The sequence below is a fragment of the Antennarius striatus genome, chromosome 11, assembly GCF_040054535.1.
Source record: "Antennarius striatus isolate MH-2024 chromosome 11, ASM4005453v1, whole genome shotgun sequence".
Lineage (NCBI taxonomy): Eukaryota > Metazoa > Chordata > Actinopteri > Lophiiformes > Antennariidae > Antennarius > Antennarius striatus.
In genome coordinates, this window is record NC_090786.1 from 1,727,501 (window position 1) to 1,746,253 (window position 18,753).

The 18,753-nt window shown below is 38.7% G+C and overlaps 1 protein-coding gene across 1 annotated transcript; it reads right to left on the bottom strand.

Annotated features, from left to right (window-relative positions):
• Positions 1-646: 646 nt before the first annotated feature.
• prph2b (peripherin 2b (retinal degeneration, slow)) lies at positions 647-7,583 on the bottom strand. Its single transcript, XM_068327493.1, has 3 exons — positions 5,788-7,583; positions 3,831-4,077; positions 647-2,755 (listed from the first exon to the last, which is right to left on the bottom strand). Exons 1-3 carry the CDS (start codon positions 6,366-6,368, stop codon positions 2,552-2,554), a joined length of 1,032 nt encoding a protein of 343 aa, XP_068183594.1. The 5' UTR covers positions 6,369-7,583; the 3' UTR covers positions 647-2,551.
• Positions 7,584-18,753: the final 11,170 nt, after the last annotated feature.

Here is an 18,753-nt window from a genome sequence, read left to right on the forward strand (position 1 = left end):
ATTCCTTCTAATCTCCTTCAATCCGCTGTTAATAATAAACCGTGACGTTCACCACAGTCCTGGTGTCACATGACACTCCGCCGACCAATCACATCGCATCACCTTTTACGACCTGCTCAGCTCCTTCAGGTTTTCAGAAAGTAGAACCAGGAACTTCTGAAGTAACGGAGCTTCACATTCATGTGAGGTTGTCGTGCGTGAAGAGCCAATCAGCATCGAGCTCCAGGAATCACATGACGAAGAGTTCAGGATGCTAACAGTAGCATGCTAGTAGGATGTGACCTTCAGGGATGAAATTCCCAGTCATGCCAGTTCCCACCAGATGTTCCAGGTCACTCTGAGTTCTCCGCCCGATTATGTTCACGACCCCCCTGATCATGTGATCTGTGTTCTGCCCGGCAACAAGCGACTAGCTGGTTCCAGGAAACCAGTGAAACAGGTTAGCAGCAGCTGGTTAACAATCTGTTTGACGCCAACGCCAAGAGATTAATCTTTTTTTTTTTTTTTTACTTTGAGGAATCTGAACAAACACCTTAAAAGGAAGTGGCCCCGCCCATCCCCCCTCGCCCTTTGATGACATCAGCGGTTAATCCGAGCCTCTGATCTCATTAACTCCAGTAATGATCAGCTGGCAAGGAAGCTGACGCTAAACGACTCCTGGAGCTCCGGATCGGCTTCAGAACCGGTGCTGACGATCCGTAGAAAAGACGAGTCAGGCGGTTTAATGTCACAATCTTTTATAGGTAACATCTACTCCAACCGACCACAAACATCACAACATGTTACAAACAAACAAACAAACAAACAAGCTGCAACAGAAAACTGAATCCGGGTTGTTCCATGAAAACCGTTCAGTTTGGGTCCAAACGGGTTTTAGTGTTTAAAACTATTGATTCCAGCATGAAAATAAAATAATAAATGTACAATTTGCATATTTATAATTTTTTTGGGTTGAACTACAATAATTTTTTGTCCTTAAAGTCATGTAAGCCAAAAAAATCTTACATAAATCTCACATACTTATTGTTCTTATGGCTAGAAATGTTTTCTCTTAATGGGGAATGTGTTATATTACAATGATTTATTTTTTGGTTTAAAAAGCACGATTTATCCACCCTGTCACGCTGATTCAATCCACTTCCTGTAAGTGACATTGCTAACAGGAAGTGACATCATTCAAGGGTTTAAAAAATGGTGAGTTGTTATTTTCCTCCAATCTGCCACGCAAACAAATGGAGGAAACCATTTCTTTATTGAATTTTCAAATTTTATTTGAATAAATTCTGTGTTTTTTTCACGTAGTTTTATGCTAATTATGGTGTTAGCTTTTATCTTGCTTTAGATTTTCCACCTCAAAAGTAAAAGAAACTCTGATTTCTTCATATAATTTGATAAAAGTCTTTCAGAGCTAAAAAAAAAAAGTTTTATTGCGAATGTTAAATGTTCTGCCTGGTATGAAAGGAAATAATTCCAGGTCCAATCTGAACACATTCCATGGAACAACCCATTTTTAGACCATTTAATCTCTATCACTTGAACTGAGTGGAACCCGACCCGGACCCGCTCCACGCTAAGCTGCTAGCTGCCGGCGCTACGTAGCATCTGATGTTCTCACCAACATTTGTGTTACTTTGGCTTTAGAATAGAAAAAACGTTCCTGCTTCTGAACCGGCGCCTCCCACCATAACTGGAAGGCCCTGATTGGACACGCTAAACCAGAACGGACGGGTTCGGCCCCGCCCTCGCGTGTTCCACAGGTCATGTTCTTCAGGTGCTAAGTGTTCGCATTAATGTTAGCTACCGGTTCTTCACCTGACAAAAAATGAAACATTAATAATATGTGAAAACAAACACCTCTGCATATTGTAGTGACCTCTTGTGGTCGGGGGTGGTACTGCAACAATGTTTTGGACAGAGATCAGACAAGTGGTCGATCAATAATCAATACTTACTGTGTGAGATACAAAAACCAAACTGGATGTAAACCAGCTGACGGTGATGCGTCCAGTCGTCACGGCGACAAAAAAGTTTGGCAAAAATATTTCAAATTTAAAATGTGGCTGTTTTTACGTTCGGCGCCCTCTGCTGGATGGACCGGATCGATCAACGTGATCCCTGATCGGTGATAAGGGATCACGTGTCCGTCGGGTTCTGGCATCAAGTCTTTCAGTCTTGATGGTGGGGGCGTGGCGGGGTCGAGGGGATGTTGTTAGGGGGAGGGGGGTATATTTTTGTAATTTATAAATTTAAATCTTTACTCAGATGTTTTATTTACAGTAGCAGGTTTTTGTTCCTCCTGTTCAAAAATAGACTCTGATCAACATATTTACAGAAAGCATTCAGTGTGTGTGTGTGTGTGTGTGTGTGCGCGCATGTGTGTGTGTGTGTGTGTGCATGCGTGTGTGTGTGTGTGTGTGTGTGTGTGTGTACAATGCGTACGATGGTACATGCAACGACAGTGGAGATCTCCCCTCTCTCACGCCCTTGTTTCCTGTGAGGGGTTGGGGACTCGGCAAGGGCGTAGCCCTCAGTCCTCTGGTGGGCGGAGCTCTCAGGTGGCCCCCTGTGCGTCCCCGCCCCCTTCCTCCACCTGGTTGGACTTGCCGAGCATCTTCAGCTTGGCCAGCTGCTCGCTGAACGTCTCCTTCACGCCCTTCTCCAGCAGCCAGCCCTCGCTCTCACACTCGGGGTTATCGGGGTCCTCCATCGTCTCCAGGGCCGTGGTCAGGTACTTCAGCCCCGCCATGTCCACCGTCTGACACACACACACACACACACACACACACACACACACACACACACACACACACACACACACACACACACACACATACACACACATTATCAATAGTAAATCATGTCAAACATATGATCAGATCTTTGAGACGTCGCTATTTTGAGATTCTTTAGCTTTTTGACCTCCAGACCAGTAGGGGGCGACATTAGGGGGACCTTTATTTAATTTATAAAAATATTTATGGAAGATTCACATAAATGTAATTTGAAATGAAGACAAATCTTAAACTGTTGTTTATTAACTTTGATGTCATGGATATAGAAAACAAGATTGGGGCGACAAAGTCCCGTAGCTTTATAAAGCTGCAACGGGATTGGTCCAGGTTACATTCATTAAAAACAGCAGGGCAGACCTGAGACCAGCAGCCTCCAATCAGATTGAGCTCAGGATGTCGTTTTTAAATCGCGCTTCGGGTTAAACTTGTTGTTTTGACCCACATAACGAATCTCTTCCCTCTCAGGAACCGTTCTCATCTTGATCTTCCCAGAATGCAACCTGTTGCTGCTGCTGCAGTGGATTAACCCCCCCCAGAATAGTCCCTGATCCGCGGTGAGCCTGACCACCGCTCGGCAGATTAAGGCGCCGCTGCCTCTGAGTCCAACCCATCGTCAGACGCCATCGTCTGTTATTTATACTGGACAAACTTATGCTATGCGCTTTAAATGGGTAGATTCTGTTAGCTTCTGTTAGCACTAATGCTAATCAGAGCAGGTGCGTTTGAGGTCGCGTAGGATAACGTAGTGCAGGTGTGCTGTGTGATCTCGTTTAGATTGAGCAGATTAAGATTAGAATTTATCCTTTCTTCACCTCCAAGAGAAAGTCGTCAGAGCATCGGTTTCCCCTCACCTTCCCTTCCATCAAGATTATTATAGGCCCGCCTCTTTCGCCCTCACGTCCAATCAGATTCTGTCATTTATATTTCTTACCCCAGAATAAAATCAGTTTAGCCAATAACGATAGAAGAATCATACAAGAAACAGGAAGTGACTTTTCGACTGATCATGTGACTGCAGTGACGTGGGCGGATCCTCACCTCCAGGATGATGGTAGCAACAATTAGCACGCCAATGCTAGTCATCATGCTGCTGAAGTAGGAGAACAGGGCCTCGCGGCAGCCCCGGGTCCAGATGTTGAGTTCCTCGATGCGGTGGTCGTAGTCGTAGTGGGCGGAGTTATTGGTCAGGTGATGCTGGATGCAGGGCCGCGGTGACCCGGGGTTACAGCAGCTGAAGGGGACGCTGTCCATCAGGTACTTCCCCTCCACGTTACTGAGGACACGACTGCAGGACAACACCAACAACGTTAGCATTTGTGTTTTCATGTTGGTTGTTTTGTCTCTCTGTGGTCGTTTTGTTTGTTTCATGTTGTTTTGTGTCTCGTTGTTGTTGTGACATCCCGCCAAGGGATGTATTGTAACCATCAGCGCTCGTGTTCGTCCGTTATTTCCTCCGTTAGTCCACCAAATGTCTTCACAACCGTTCAGATAGAAAGAAGAGACAAAAAGCACATTGTTCAGGCAGCAAAGGGGATGAGAATGAGATGATGACCTTGACCTTGAGAAAACTAGGTCAAGGTCAAATTTTAACTTGTGTATACTCAGGATAAGATAGAAAGACGAGGGAGAAGGTCAGTGCGAGTAAGACCATAGATCAAAGCTAATGCTTGGAGCTATGAAAGTTGGTCAGAGTTAGAGAACTAGCTTTCTTCTTTGACTTATGCCAGTAGGTCAGGGTAAAGTTTGAATTCAGGGGTGTCGCAGGATGTTGCAGTCTGTGACTGCATTGATTCTAAGTTTTATTTGTGTCTTGTTCTTTTGTGTCTCTGTGGTCGTTTTGTCTCTTTGTTGTTCTTGCGTTTGACTTTCCAAACTGACACCCTTCTCTTCTAACAGACAACCAGACTGAATTATTTCCTGGAGCGCCACCATCTGGTTGAATATTATAATACTTTTAAACATCTGTTTTCCTTCTGGAACAGAAAACAACTATACAAACAAACAAATAAACGTCATTCATTGTGTTCGTCCTTGTGTTGGAGGACGTTAACAAACGTTAAAACATTCCTTCAATTGCGGCTAAGTTCAAGTTGAAATGGAGGAACATCACCAACCAATCAGATTGACACAAACAAATGTTTGTAAAAACAAGATGTGTTGACATAGCTAGGCTTTGGCTAACATGTCATCTAGCATGTGACACTACCAGGATAGCATGACGTCATACCAACCAAACATGTATCATGGATGAGCATCACTGCATCATTTCCTGTTTAACACTGCTAGCATGTTTGGAGGCAGGAATAGCATTCATCCTAATGGTGGCGCTAGAGGAACGATCCTGGACTTCACATGTGTTCATCATCATTTAGCATTTAATATTTAGATGATGATGTCACCTCCACTGAAGGGGTGGAGCCTGAAGGTGATTGACAGGAGCAGGTCAGGGACATGACCTGCAGTTGACGGGAGGTTAAAATTGGATGATGCAGAATAATCTCAGAGAGAAATATCTCTTAAGTCCATTAACGCTGAAATAGGAACGAATCACACCAACGCATCGATGACCCCGACTTGCAACCAGTCAGCCGACCGTTATTGATCAGATCTGATCAGCTGTGTTGATTTTAACAATTAGATCAGAGAAGGGCTTTTTCAGCAACGTCACTGGTGAGAGAATTAAGCCCTGGTTGGTTTAACCTTGTCATGTCAGCGGGGGTAGAAATCAGATCCTGGCAGATTATGGACTTAAGGAGGAGCTGGTACATCGACCTCCTGCAGGAACTTTTACCTCCTTAAATCCCTCATTTATCCTCCACTGACCCCCTTAACACACATCTTCACCCGCCGAGTCTAAAGGTTGATTCAGCAGGAAAACTGTGAACGTTGGAATCAAGAGACGATCTGATCCCCCCGAGAAACGATGAAATGAAAATGATAAATCAATTACCGGAACAGTTTGATCGCCAGTTATTGATTGGCGTTTCCTACTCACTCTTTGACTGCGTCGTTGCTCATGTCCAGGTAGCGGTTGCTGATCCACTGCACCTCGAACCAGTCCCTGAAGTTGTTGTTGCCGCAGCAGCGGAACTCGATCTGCGTCATATCCAGAGTCCTCTTCATGAAGCAGCGCCCCGGCGTGTCCGTGTCCTTGTAGAACTTGATGCTGTTCTTCAGGCCGTCGGACAGCGTCAGGTACATGGCGAACTGCATCAGGAAGCAGAGTAAGGCCGTGACCACCAGCAGCGCGTTGAAGCCGCAGCACAGCAGCAGGTACGTCTTCAGCATCGGCTTCCACTTGGTGAACTTGATGGGGTCCAGGGAGTCGTGGCAGACCTTCCCTCCGAAGGCGTTGACCCCGCAAGCCAGCAAGCCCACCAGGATCAACAGGTTGGGCACTAAATGGCTCTCATTGTTGTCCATCATTTCGCTTCTCTTCCTCAGCTCGATCTTGAAGAAGATGCCGAGGCTGAAGATGAGGATGCCCACGATGACCGAGAGCCAGTAGAGCATCCATAGAGCCTGAGCCAGCTTCACCCGCTTCTGCAGGGTGAACTTTACCGGCATGAACGGCATTGTGAGACGTCAGGAGGACCCAAACTCGAGTCGAAGCCGCAAACTCTCAAGCGTCGAAGAAGCAGTTCGAGAAAGTTCAGAAATGTAATCCGTTCCACAAAGACGGTGAAGAACACGGCTCGTCCAGAATTCCTGCTTTCAGACCCATAATGCTGAAGTACAGGTCAGGACCGTCCACCTTGCTGGAGGGGCAGAGGGGTCTGCCATCAGATTGCCAAAAAATATTCTCATAAAACCGTGTCAGAAGCGTCCTTCAGAAGAAAAGGTGTGAATGTGGGCGAGCAGCGAGTCGGCATCCAACCCCGTGATCAACTGTGATCCCATTAGCAGCAGATCAGCGGCTAATCCTACGACTTACCACTAATGGGTTTGAAACTAAGCAGCAGCTTCCTCCTCTGTCCTGTCAGACTTCAGTGCTGCTCACCTGTCCTCTGTCCGCAGGTCACAGGACCCGTCCACTCACAGAGGAGAATCCACAAGCGTCCAATCAAACGGTGTTCGTCCCCAACCTACTGACAAGATGCTTTGAAACCGGTCAACTTTAGTACTTCTGTAAAACAAGACATTCTGAAGTCTAGCCCAGTCCCAGTACTCTAGAAGAGACTAGCCTAGTACCAGTACTCTAGAGAGACTAGCCTAGTACCAGTACTCTAGAAGAGACTAGCCTAGTACCAGTACTCTAGAAGAGACTAGGCTAGTACCATTATCTACACAGGCTAGCCTAGTACCAGGTCTTTACACAGACTAGTCCAGTAAGAGTAGTCTATACACACTAATTCAGTACCAGGACTCTACACAGACTAGTCTAGTATCAGGTCTTCACATAAACTAGTCTAGCACCTGTACTTTAGACAGACTCGTCCAGTAAGAGTAGTCTATACAGACTATTCTATACGAGTACAAAATACAGACTAAGGAGGCCTAGAGGAAGACCAAAGAGGAGGTTTATGGATGTAGTGAAAGAGGACATGAAGGTAGTTGGTGTGAGAGAAGAGGATGCAGAAGACAGGGTTAGATGGAGGACACTGATTGGCTGTGGAGACCCCTGAAGGGGAAAGCAGAAAGAAAAGAAGGAGGTGAAGTCATGAGCGTTGATACACGAATGCACGAGGGGGCACCATCAACATACTGTAAGTATTTAAATATGACATAAAACTGACGCCCTCTGCTGGACTTCAACCCACGTCTCTCCGTCTCCAGGCGGTGTATTTCTCCACTGAACCGTCTTCAGCGCTGAAGGAACCATCAGCACAAACCCAGATACCAGATGAAGGACCTGGACTAGAAGTTCAGCAGGACTCATGAATCAATCAGAATCCTTTATTGATCTCTCTCTCTCCTTTGCCCTGTCTCTATCTCTATTGTATTTCTTTCCATCCAACCAGTCAAGGTGGATGACCGCCCTCCAGAGTCTTGGTCCTGTCCAGAGTTTGTTCCTCAATGGAGGAGTTTTTCTCCGCCGCTGTCGCTTATACTTGCCCTGGAGGGTTCTGTTGGGTTTCTCTGCCTTTAAAGTGTGCCAAAAGGTCTTTTGATGTGATTAAGCACTTTACAAATAAAAGCTGATTGATTGATCTTGTAAGTCAAACAACTCGTAACTGAAAAATATTGGATTCAAATTGTAAAAATCCACCAACAGGTGGGAAAGAATGAGATCTGGTCTCTGCTGATTTTGTATCCACCTCCCTCCAGCAGGTGGCGTCGTTCATTGTGGACACATCAGTCTGAGAACAGCAAACTAAATGTTTTACAGGGTAGTTGGTTTAGCTAAAAGGGTAGTCAGCTTAGCTAACTACCCTACTTACCTTTTTCGTCCCTTGAAGTCCAGTTAGGTGAAGTTGATGAAGTTGAAGTTGGAAATGCCGGAAATACGCAAGTGGAAATGTGGAACCGTAAATCGCAACCGAAAATCGCAACCGAAAATCGCAAGGACTAGTTTTGTTTGTTGTTTTTGCCCCCACACACACTCACGGACGCGTTCGGTTCCTACCTGATGCCCCGTTCTGGATTTGAACCCACGTCCTTCCGTCTCCAGGCGGCGTCTTTCTCCACTGAACCGTCTTCAGCGCTGAAGGAACCATCAGCACAAACCCAGATACCAGATGAAGGACCAGACTAGAAGTTCAGCAGCTCTCAACAACCAATCAGAATCCTTTATTGATTTGTAATACATTCATACATGTATGTGTGGATTCCAGTTCCTCAATTGTGGCTGAAGGTTTGGTCACTTTTGGCGGTGGGTGGAGCTTTCATGAGGAAATTCACCAGTGGAAATATTCAAATCAGTTGACATAGTTTGTTGTTGTTTGTCAGTCCATGAGAGCTGCTGAACTTCTAGTCGAGGTTCTTCATCTGGTATCTGGGTTTGTGGTGATGGTTCCTTCAGCGCTGAAGATGGTTCAGTGGAGAAAGACACCGACTGGAGACGGAGGGACGTGGGTTCAAATCCAGGATGGGTCATCTGTTTTATGTCAGAATAAGTGTGTATAGTTTTGTTATCTACCGTTTAGAATCGTGATTCATTTAATTGTTTTATTCATTTATTGTTTTCTTCTCATCTTATTGTCAGTTGTAGAAGGAAGTCGTGTTCTTGGTATCGTCACTCATATTTTCTCCATTTGATAATGATGAACTCACTGAGTTTTGAACTGCCAGGCAGGAGACCACGGTAGACCAAAGAGTGATTGAGAGCTTTATAAATAAAGTTGACTTCACTTTTGTTGTTTGATTCAGTGAAAAACTGGTGTATTTAAACACGAGTATGTTTTTATTATTAATTATTGTACAGTAACATAATATGATGTATTTTTAATGGTTTTTTAGTGATTTTCTTTTTTAATTTGTCGTGGACAGATGTTAAGTCAGGTGAAATGATCATTTTTCTATTTTTTTTTTAAACTTGATGTATAATCAAGAACAACTTAACTCAAAAAGAATTGTACCTGTATTTTAATTAATTATATGTTGTTTTTATGTTATCAGATTGACATTTATCTCTGTAGGATCTAAATCATGTCGGAACCAATGTTGGTCGGGTCAGGTTTCTGTCTAGAAGCTTTAACCATTGAACTCCGAATGTTTTGCTGGTTGATGTTAATGGATTGATGGAGTTAAATGAGAAACTTAATGCAAATAAAACAGCAAATAAAAAAAGAGTGATCAAACACAAAGGGGCGTGTCTGACGTTTGATGACCAGGAAGTGACATGAGACCAAATGACCAAAAATAGTGATTGTAAATTGAAATTTAACAAAGACGGACTTACAAATACAGTTTGCCCTCGGTCTTTGCAGTCAATACGTTCCAGGAACCACACACGATTGAGGAATCCATGATTAAGATTGCAATCTATTCATCTTAATATTTACGGTAATTTAAAGGTTCGTGAACCCTCCCCATACTGATATTAAACCACCTTCTATCTGTATTACCTTTAAAACACTCTGATAGACTGTTAAAAACACTTTTGTGTCTCACGGAAGTCAGAGACTGACAGAACGAGCATACTTCCAGACACTGTCAGCCAAAAGGATGAGTGTACAGTATCAAAAATGCGTGTACTGACCGAAATTCCGCAATGAGGTGGAGTCGCAATCGTGGGCAACCGATCGCGCAAAGGCGCACTGTAATTCAATTTACAGACTAATTATGTTCGTATGTTGAGAACTACTGGTATTCAGTTGAAGCTTCTCTTCCCAACACCCAAACTGTTTTATATTTAAGAACAACAACAAAAATCATTGTTTCAACGGAATAGTAATGAAATTAGGTTTTAAAATAATTGAAATGGGTTTTAAAATAATTTGAGTTGATTTTATTTCAAGACCCGCCAATGATCACATGATTAGCTCTGTTTAATAATCAATAACTTCTAACTCATTCTTTACTGCAGGACATAGCAAATGGCCAGTGTGAGGTCGCCCTCTGCTGGGGTAATGAGGCTGAATCAAACAAGAACCTGTTCCAGGATTCAGTTGATCGGTAATTGAACACCAATAACCAATCAAAAAACATTTTCAAAAAAAATTTTTTAGACCAAACGACAAATAACTGACTGATCAAACAAAAAAAACCTTTTAGACAGAACGACCCACCGACCGACCACCCAACCGACTGATATTTTTAGACCAATCGACAGGCTGAAACAATTTTTTTTAAGACTCTGACCGAGCCCCTAAGGTGACATGGAGAAAGAAAAAAGGCATGGAGTGAAAAGAAAAGAAAAACCTCCGTCTTTGCGGGATCCCTGCAATGCTTTTTACTCTTTTAAACTGACTGACCGACCGATTGAATAAAAAGTGTTTTTGTACCGACTGACCACAAAAAAACAATTTTTACACCGACTGACCATCCGAAAAGAAATTTTTTAGACCGACCAGAAAATTTTTTTTTAGACCAACCGAAAATAGTTATCTTATACAGACCAACCTACCACAAAAATTTTTTTCCGATCGACCAACCAAAAACAAAATTTTTTAGACCAACCTTCCATCCAAACAATATCTTTTTGGTCTGTCTAAAAAAGGTTTTTCTTTTTGACCAAAAAAGATTTTTTTTATGACCGACCAAAAAAAGAATTTTTCAGACCGATGTATAAAAAAATTTTTTAGACCAACTGACCGACCCCAAAGAAAGTTTTTTTGACTGACAACAGGAAACATTTTTAATTTTTGTAGACACACCACCCTACAAATTTTTCTTCTCCGACAACTGACCGACCAAACAAAAATTTGCTTTCTCTGACCAACTGAAAAACATTTTTTAGACCGACTGACAGACCCCAAAGAAAGTTTTTTGACTGACAACCAGGTAACATTTTTAATTTTTTTAGACACACCGACCTACAAATTTTTCTTTTCCATCAACTGACTGACTGAAAAACATTTGCTTTCTCTGACGAATCGAAAAACAACATTTTTTAGACTGACCAGAAAAAAATTTTTTTTAGACAGACCAAAAAAACATTTTTTTTTATACCAACCGACTGGAAAAAAATTTTCTACACTGACCATCCAAAAAAACATTTTTAGACCGACCAGAAAATTTTTTTCTTAGACCAACCGACCAACCGAAAATAGTTTTTTACGCAAACCAACCCAACACAAAAAATTTTTTCCGATCGACCAACCTGCCGTCCACAACATTTTTTGGTCTAAAAAAGATTTTTTATTTGACCAGAAAATTTTGTTTATGACCAACCAAAAAAATAATTTTTCAGACCGACGTGTGAAAAATTTTTGTAGACTGACTGACCGACCCCTAAGAAAGTTTTTTTGACTGAAAACCAGGAAACATTTATAATTTTTTAGACACACTGAGCTACAAATTTTTCTTTTCCGACAACTGACCGACCGAAAAAAAATTTGCTTTCTCTGACGAACCAAAAACAACATTTTTTTAGACTGACCAGAAAACAAAATTTTTTTAGACGGACCAAAGAAACTTATTTTTTCCGGTTGGTTGGTATAAAATAAATTTTTACACTGACTGACCATCCAAAAAAAAAATTTTTAGACCGACCATAAAATTTTTTTCGTAGACCAACGAACCCAAAGTAGTTTTTTTATACAGACCAACCCAACACAAAAAAATTTTTCCGATCGTCCAACCAAACAAAAATTTTTTTAGCCCGACCTGCCGACCAAAAAAGGTTTTTTTTGGTCTAAAAAAGATTTTTATTTGACCAGAATATTTTTTTTTAGACCGACCAAAAAAACCCATTTTTTAGACCAACCAAAAAAAACATTTTTTAGACCGACTGACCGACCCCAAAGAAAGTTTTTTTGACTGAAAACCAGGAAACATTTTTAATTTTTTCACACACACTGACCTACAAATTTTTCTTTTCCGACAACTGACCGACCAAAAAAAAAATTGCTTTCTGTGACGAACCGAAATACGACCTTTTTTTAGACTGACCAGAAAAAAATTTTTTTTAGACAGACCAAAAAAACATTTTTTTTTATACCAACCGACTGGAAAAAATTTTTCTACACTGACCATCCAAAAAAACATTTTTAGACCGACCAGAAAAATTTTTTCTTAGACCAACCGACCAACCGAAAATAGTTTTTTACGCAAACCAACCCAACACAAAAAATTTTTTCCGATCGACCAACCTGCCGTCCACAACATTTTTTGGTCTAAAAAAGATTTTTTATTTGACCAGAAAATTTTGTTTATGACCAACCAAAAAAATAATTTTTCAGACCGACGTGTGAAAAATTTTTGTAGACTGACTGACCGACCCCTAAGAAAGTTTTTTTGACTGAAAACCAGGAAACATTTATAATTTTTTAGACACACTGAGCTACAAATTTTTCTTTTCCGACAACTGACCGACCGAAAAAAAATTTGCTTTCTCTGACGAACCAAAAACAACATTTTTTTAGACTGACCAGAAAACAAAATTTTTTTAGACGGACCAAAGAAACTTATTTTTTCCGGTTGGTTGGTATAAAATAAATTTTTACACTGACTGACCATCCAAAAAAAAAATTTTTAGACCGACCATAAAAATTTTTTCATAGACCAACGAACCCAAAGTAGTTTTTTTATACAGACCAACCCAACACAAAAAATTTTTTCCGATCGTCCAACCAAACAAAAATTTTTTTAGCCCGACCTGCCGACCAAAAAAGGTTTTTTTTGGTCTAAAAAAGATTTTTATTTGACCAGAATATTTTTTTTTAGACCGACCAAAAAAACCAATTTTTTAGACCAACCAAAAAAAACATTTTTTAGACCGACTGACCGACCCCAAAGAGAGTTTTTTTGACTGAAAACCAGGAAACATTTTTAATTTTTTCACACACACTGACCTACAAATTTTTCTTTTCCGACAACTGACCGACCAAAAAAAAAATTGCTTTCTGTGACGAACCGAAATACGACCTTTTTTTAGACTGACCAGAAAAAAATTTTTTTTAGACAGACCAAAAAAACATTTTTTTTTATACCAACCGACTGGAAAAAATTTTTCTACACTGACCATCCAAAAAAACATTTTTAGACCGACCAGAAAATTTTTTTCTTAGACCAACCGACCAACCGAAAATAGTTTTTTACGCAAACCAACCCAACACAAAAAATTTTTTCCGATCGACCAACCTGCCGTCCACAACATTTTTTGGTCTAAAAAAGATTTTTTATTTGACCAGAAAATTTTGTTTATGACCAACCAAAAAAATAATTTTTCAGACCGACGTGTGAAAAATTTTTGTAGACTGACTGACCGACCCCTAAGAAAGTTTTTTTGACTGAAAACCAGGAAACATTTATAATTTTTTAGACACACTGAGCTACAAATTTTTCTTTTCCGACAACTGACCGACCGAAAAAAAATTTGCTTTCTCTGACGAACCAAAAACAACATTTTTTTAGACTGACCAGAAAACAAAATTTTTTTAGACGGACCAAAGAAACTTATTTTTTCCGGTTGGTTGGTATAAAATAAATTTTTACACTGACTGACCATCCAAAAAAAAAATTTTTAGACCGACCATAAAAATTTTTTCGTAGACCAACGAACCCAAAGTAGTTTTTTTATACAGACCAACCCAACACAAAAAAATTTTTCCGATCGTCCAACCAAACAAAAATTTTTTTAGCCCGACCTGCCGACCAAAAAAGGTTTTTTTTGGTCTAAAAAAGATTTTTATTTGACCAGAATATTTTTTTTTAGACCGACCAAAAAAACCCATTTTTTAGACCAACCAAAAAAAACATTTTTTAGACCGACTGACCGACCCCAAAGAAAGTTTTTTTGACTGAAAACCAGGAAACATTTTTAATTTTTTCACACACACTGACCTACAAATTTTTCTTTTCCGACAACTGACCGACCAAAAAAAAAATTGCTTTCTGTGACGAACCGAAATACGACCTTTTTTTAGACTGACCAGAAAAAAAAATCTTTTTTAGACGGACCAAAAAAACCATTTTATTTTAGATCAACTGACTGGAAATTTTTTTTACACTGACTGACCATCCAAAAAAACATTTTTAGACCGACCAGAAAATTTTTTTCTTAGACCAACTGACCAACCGAAAATAGTTTTTTTACACAGACCAACCCAACACAAAAAAATTTTTCCGATCGACCAACCTGCCGTCCACAACATTTTTTGGTCTAAAAAAGATTTTTTATTTGACCAGAAAATTTTGTTTATGACCAACCAAAAAAATAATTTTTCAGACCGACGTGTGAAAAATTTTTGTAGACTGACTGACCGACCCCTAAGAAAGTTTTTTTGACTGAAAACCAGGAAACATTTATAATTTTTTAGACACACTGAGCTACAAATTTTTCTTTTCCGACAACTGACCGACCGAAAAAAAATTTGCTTTCTCTGACGAACCAAAAACAACATTTTTTTAGACTGACCAGAAAACAAAATTTTTTTAGACGGACCAAAGAAACTTATTTTTTCCGGTTGGTTGGTATAAAATAAATTTTTACACTGACTGACCATCCAAAAAAAAAATATTTAGACCGACCATAAAAATTTTTTCGTAGACCAACGAACCCAAAGTAGTTTTTTTATACAGACCAACCCAACACAAAAAATTTTTTCCGATCGTCCAACCAAACAAAAATTTTTTTAGCCCGACCTGCCGACCAAAAAAGGTTTTTTTTGGTCTAAAAAAGATTTTTATTTGACCAGAATATTTTTTTTTAGACCGACCAAAAAAACCCATTTTTTAGACCAACCAAAAAAAACATTTTTTAGACCGACTGACCGACCCCAAAGAAAGTTTTTTTGACTGAAAACCAGGAAACATTTTTAATTTTTTCACACACACTGACCTACAAATTTTTCTTTTCCGACAACTGACCGACCAAAAAAAAAATTGCTTTCTGTGACGAACCGAAATACGACCTTTTTTTAGACTGACCAGAAAAAAAAATCTTTTTTAGACGGACCAAAAAAACCATTTTATTTTAGATCAACTGACTGGAAATTTTTTTTACACTGACTGACCATCCAAAAAAACATTTTTAGACCGACCAGAAAATTTTTTTCTTAGACCAACTGACCAACCGAAAATAGTTTTTTTACACAGACCAACCCAACACAAAAAAATTTTTCCGATCGACCAACCTGCCGTCCACAACATTTTTTGGTCTAAAAAAGATTTTTTTATTTGACCAGAAAATTTTGTTTATGACCAACCAAAAAAATAATTTTTCAGACCGACGTATGAAAAATTTTTGTAGACTGACTGACCGACCCCTAAGAAAGTTTTTTGACTGAAAACCAGGAAACATTTATAATTTTTTAGACACACTGAGCTACAAATTTTTCTTTTCCGACAACTGACCGACCGAAAAAAATTTGCTTTCTCTGACGAACCAAAAACAACATTTTTTTAGACTGACCAGAAAAAAAAAATTTTTTAGACGGACCAAAGAAACTTATTTTTTCCGGTTGGTTGGTATAAAATAAATTTTTACACTGACTGACCATCCAAAAAAAAATTTTTTAGACCGACCATAAAATTTTTTTCGTAGACCAACGAACCCAAAGTAGTTTTTTTATACAGACCAACCCAACACAAAAATTTTTTTCCGATCGACCAACCAAACAAAAATTTTTTTAGCCCGACCTGCCGACCAAAAAAAGTTTTTTTTGGTCTAAAAAAGATTTTTATTTGACCAGAATATTTTTTTTTAGACCGACCAAAAAAACCCATTTTTTAGACCAACCAAAAAAAACATTTTTTAGACCGACTGACCGACCCCAAAGAAAGTTTTTTTGACTGAAAACCAGGAAACATTTTTAATTTTTTTACACACAATGACCTACAAATTTTTCTTTTCCGACAACTGACCGACCAAAAAAAAATTTGCTTTCTGTGACAAACCGAAAAATGACCTTTTTTTAGACTGACCAGAAAAAAAAATATTTTTTAGACGGACCAAAAAAACCATTTTATTTTTAGAACAACTGACTGGAAATTATTTTTACACTGACTGACCATCCAAATAAACATTTTTAGACCGACCAGAAAAATTTTTTTCTTAGACCAACTGACCAACCGAAAATAATTTTTTTACACAGACCAACCCAACAAAAAAAAATTTTTCCGATCGACCAACCTGCCGTCCAAAACATTTTTTCTGGTCTAAAAAAGATTTTTTTATTTGACCAGAAAATTTTTATTTATGACCGACCAAAAAAATAATTTTTCAGACCGACGTATGAAAAAATTTTTTAAACCGACTCACCGACCCCTAAGAAAGTTTTTTTGACTGAAAACCAGGAAACATTTATAATTTTTTAGACACACTGACCTACAAATTTTTCTTTTCCGACAACTGACCGACCGAAAAAAATTTTGCTTTCTCTGACGAACCAAAAACAACATTTTTTTAGACTGACCAGAAAAAAAAAAATTTTTAGACGGACCAAAGAAACTTATTTTTTCCGGTCAGTTGGTATAAAATAAATTTTTACACTGACTGACCATCCAAAAAAAAAATTTTTAGACCGACCATAAAATTTTTTCGTAGACCAACGAACCCAAAGTAGTTTTTTTTATACAGACCAACCCAACACAAAAAAAATTTTCCGATCGACCAACCAAACAAAAATTTTTTTAGCCCGACCTGCCGACCAAAAAAAGTTTTTTTTGGTCTAAAAAAGATTTTTATTTGACCAGAATATTTTTTTTTAGACCGACCAAAAAAAACCATTTTTTAGACCAACCAAAAAAAACATTTTTTAGACCGACTGACCGACCCCAAAGAAAGTTTTTTTGACTGAAAACCAGGAAACATTTTTAATTTTTTTACACACAATGACCTACAAATTTTTCTTTTCCGACAACTGACCGACCAAAAAAAAATTTGCTTTCTGTGACGAACCGAAAAATGACCTTTTTTTAGACTGACCAGAAAAAAAAATCTTTTTTAGACGGACCAAAAAAACCATTTTATTTTTAGACCAACTGACTGGAAATTTTTTTTACACTGACTGACCATCCAAATAAACATTTTTAGACCGACCAGAAAAAATTTTTTCTTAGACCAACTGACCAACCGAAAATAGTTTTTTTACACAGACCAACCCAACACAAAAATTTTTTCCGATCGACCAACCTGCCGTCCAAAACATTTTTTCTGGTCTAAAAAAGATTTTTGTATTTGACCAGAAAATTTTTATTTATGACCGACCAAAAAAATAATTTTTCAGACCGACATATGAAAAAAAAATTTAAACCGACTCACCGACCCCAAAGAAAGTGTTTTTGACTGAAAACCAGGAAACATTTTTAATTTTTTAGACACACTGACCAACAAATTTTTCTTTTCCGACAACTGACCAACCAAAAAAAAATGCTTTCTCTGATGAGACCTACAAGAAAAAAAATTTTTTTAGACAGACCAAAATAACTTTTGTTCTGGTCGGTTGGTATAAAAAAATTTTTTTACACTGACTGACCATCCAAAAAAAAAATTTTTAGACCGACCATAAAAATTTTTTCGTAGACCAATGAACCGAAAATAGTTTTTTTATACAGACCAACCCAACACAAAAATTTTTTTCTTATCGACCAACCAAAGAAACATTTTTGTAGCCCGACCTGCCGTCCAAAAAAACTTGTTTTGGTCTAAGAAATATTTTTATTTGATCAGAAATTTTTTTTTATGACCGACCAAAAAAAGAATTTTTCAGACCGACCAAAAAAAAAATTTTTTAGACCGACTGACCGACCCCAAAAAAAGTTTTTTTGACTAACAACCAGGAAACATTTTTAATTTTTTTAGACAGACCAAAAAAACATTTTATTTTATACCAACCGACTGGAAAAATTTTTTACACTGACTGACCATTCAAAAAAACATTTTTAGACCGACCAGAAAATTTTTTTCTTAGACCAACTGACCAACCGAAAATAGTTTTTTTACACAGACCAACCCAACACAAAAAATTTTTTTCGATCGACCAACCTGCTGTCCAAAACATTTTTTGGTCTAAAAAAGATTTTTTATTTGACCAGAAAATTTTTTTTTTATGACCGACCAAAAAATAATTTTTCAGACCGTCGTATGAAAAAATTTTTTAGACTGACTGACCGACCCCAAAGAAAGTTTTTTTGACTGACAACCAGGAGACATTTTTAATTTTTTTAGACACATTGACCTACAAACGTTTCTTTTCCGACAACTGACCGACCAAAAAAAATATGCTTTCTCTAATGAACCGAAAAACAACATTTTTTTAGACCTACAAGAAAAAAATTTTTTTTAGACGGACCAAAAAAACGTATTTTTTCCGGTTGGTTGGTATAAAAATTTTTTTTACACTGACTGACCATCCAAAAAAAATTTTTTAGACCGACCAGAAAATTTTTTTCGTAGACCAACCGACCAGCCGAG

What these genes read in the sequence shown, in the direction of transcription:
- prph2b (XM_068327493.1), bottom strand. Translation starts at nt 6,368, where the DNA reads ATGCCGTTCATGCCGGTAAAGTTCACCCTGCAGAAGCGGGTGAAGCTG. An exon ending in AGCAACGACGCAGTCAAAGA is followed by an intron (nt 4,078 to 5,787) that starts GTGAGTAGGAAA and finishes GTTGTCCTGCAG; the next exon opens with TCGTGTCCTCAGTAACGTGG. An exon ending in TTGCTACCATCATCCTGGAG is followed by an intron (nt 2,756 to 3,830) that starts GTGAGGATCCGC and finishes TGTGTGTGTCAG; the next exon opens with ACGGTGGACATGGCGGGGCT.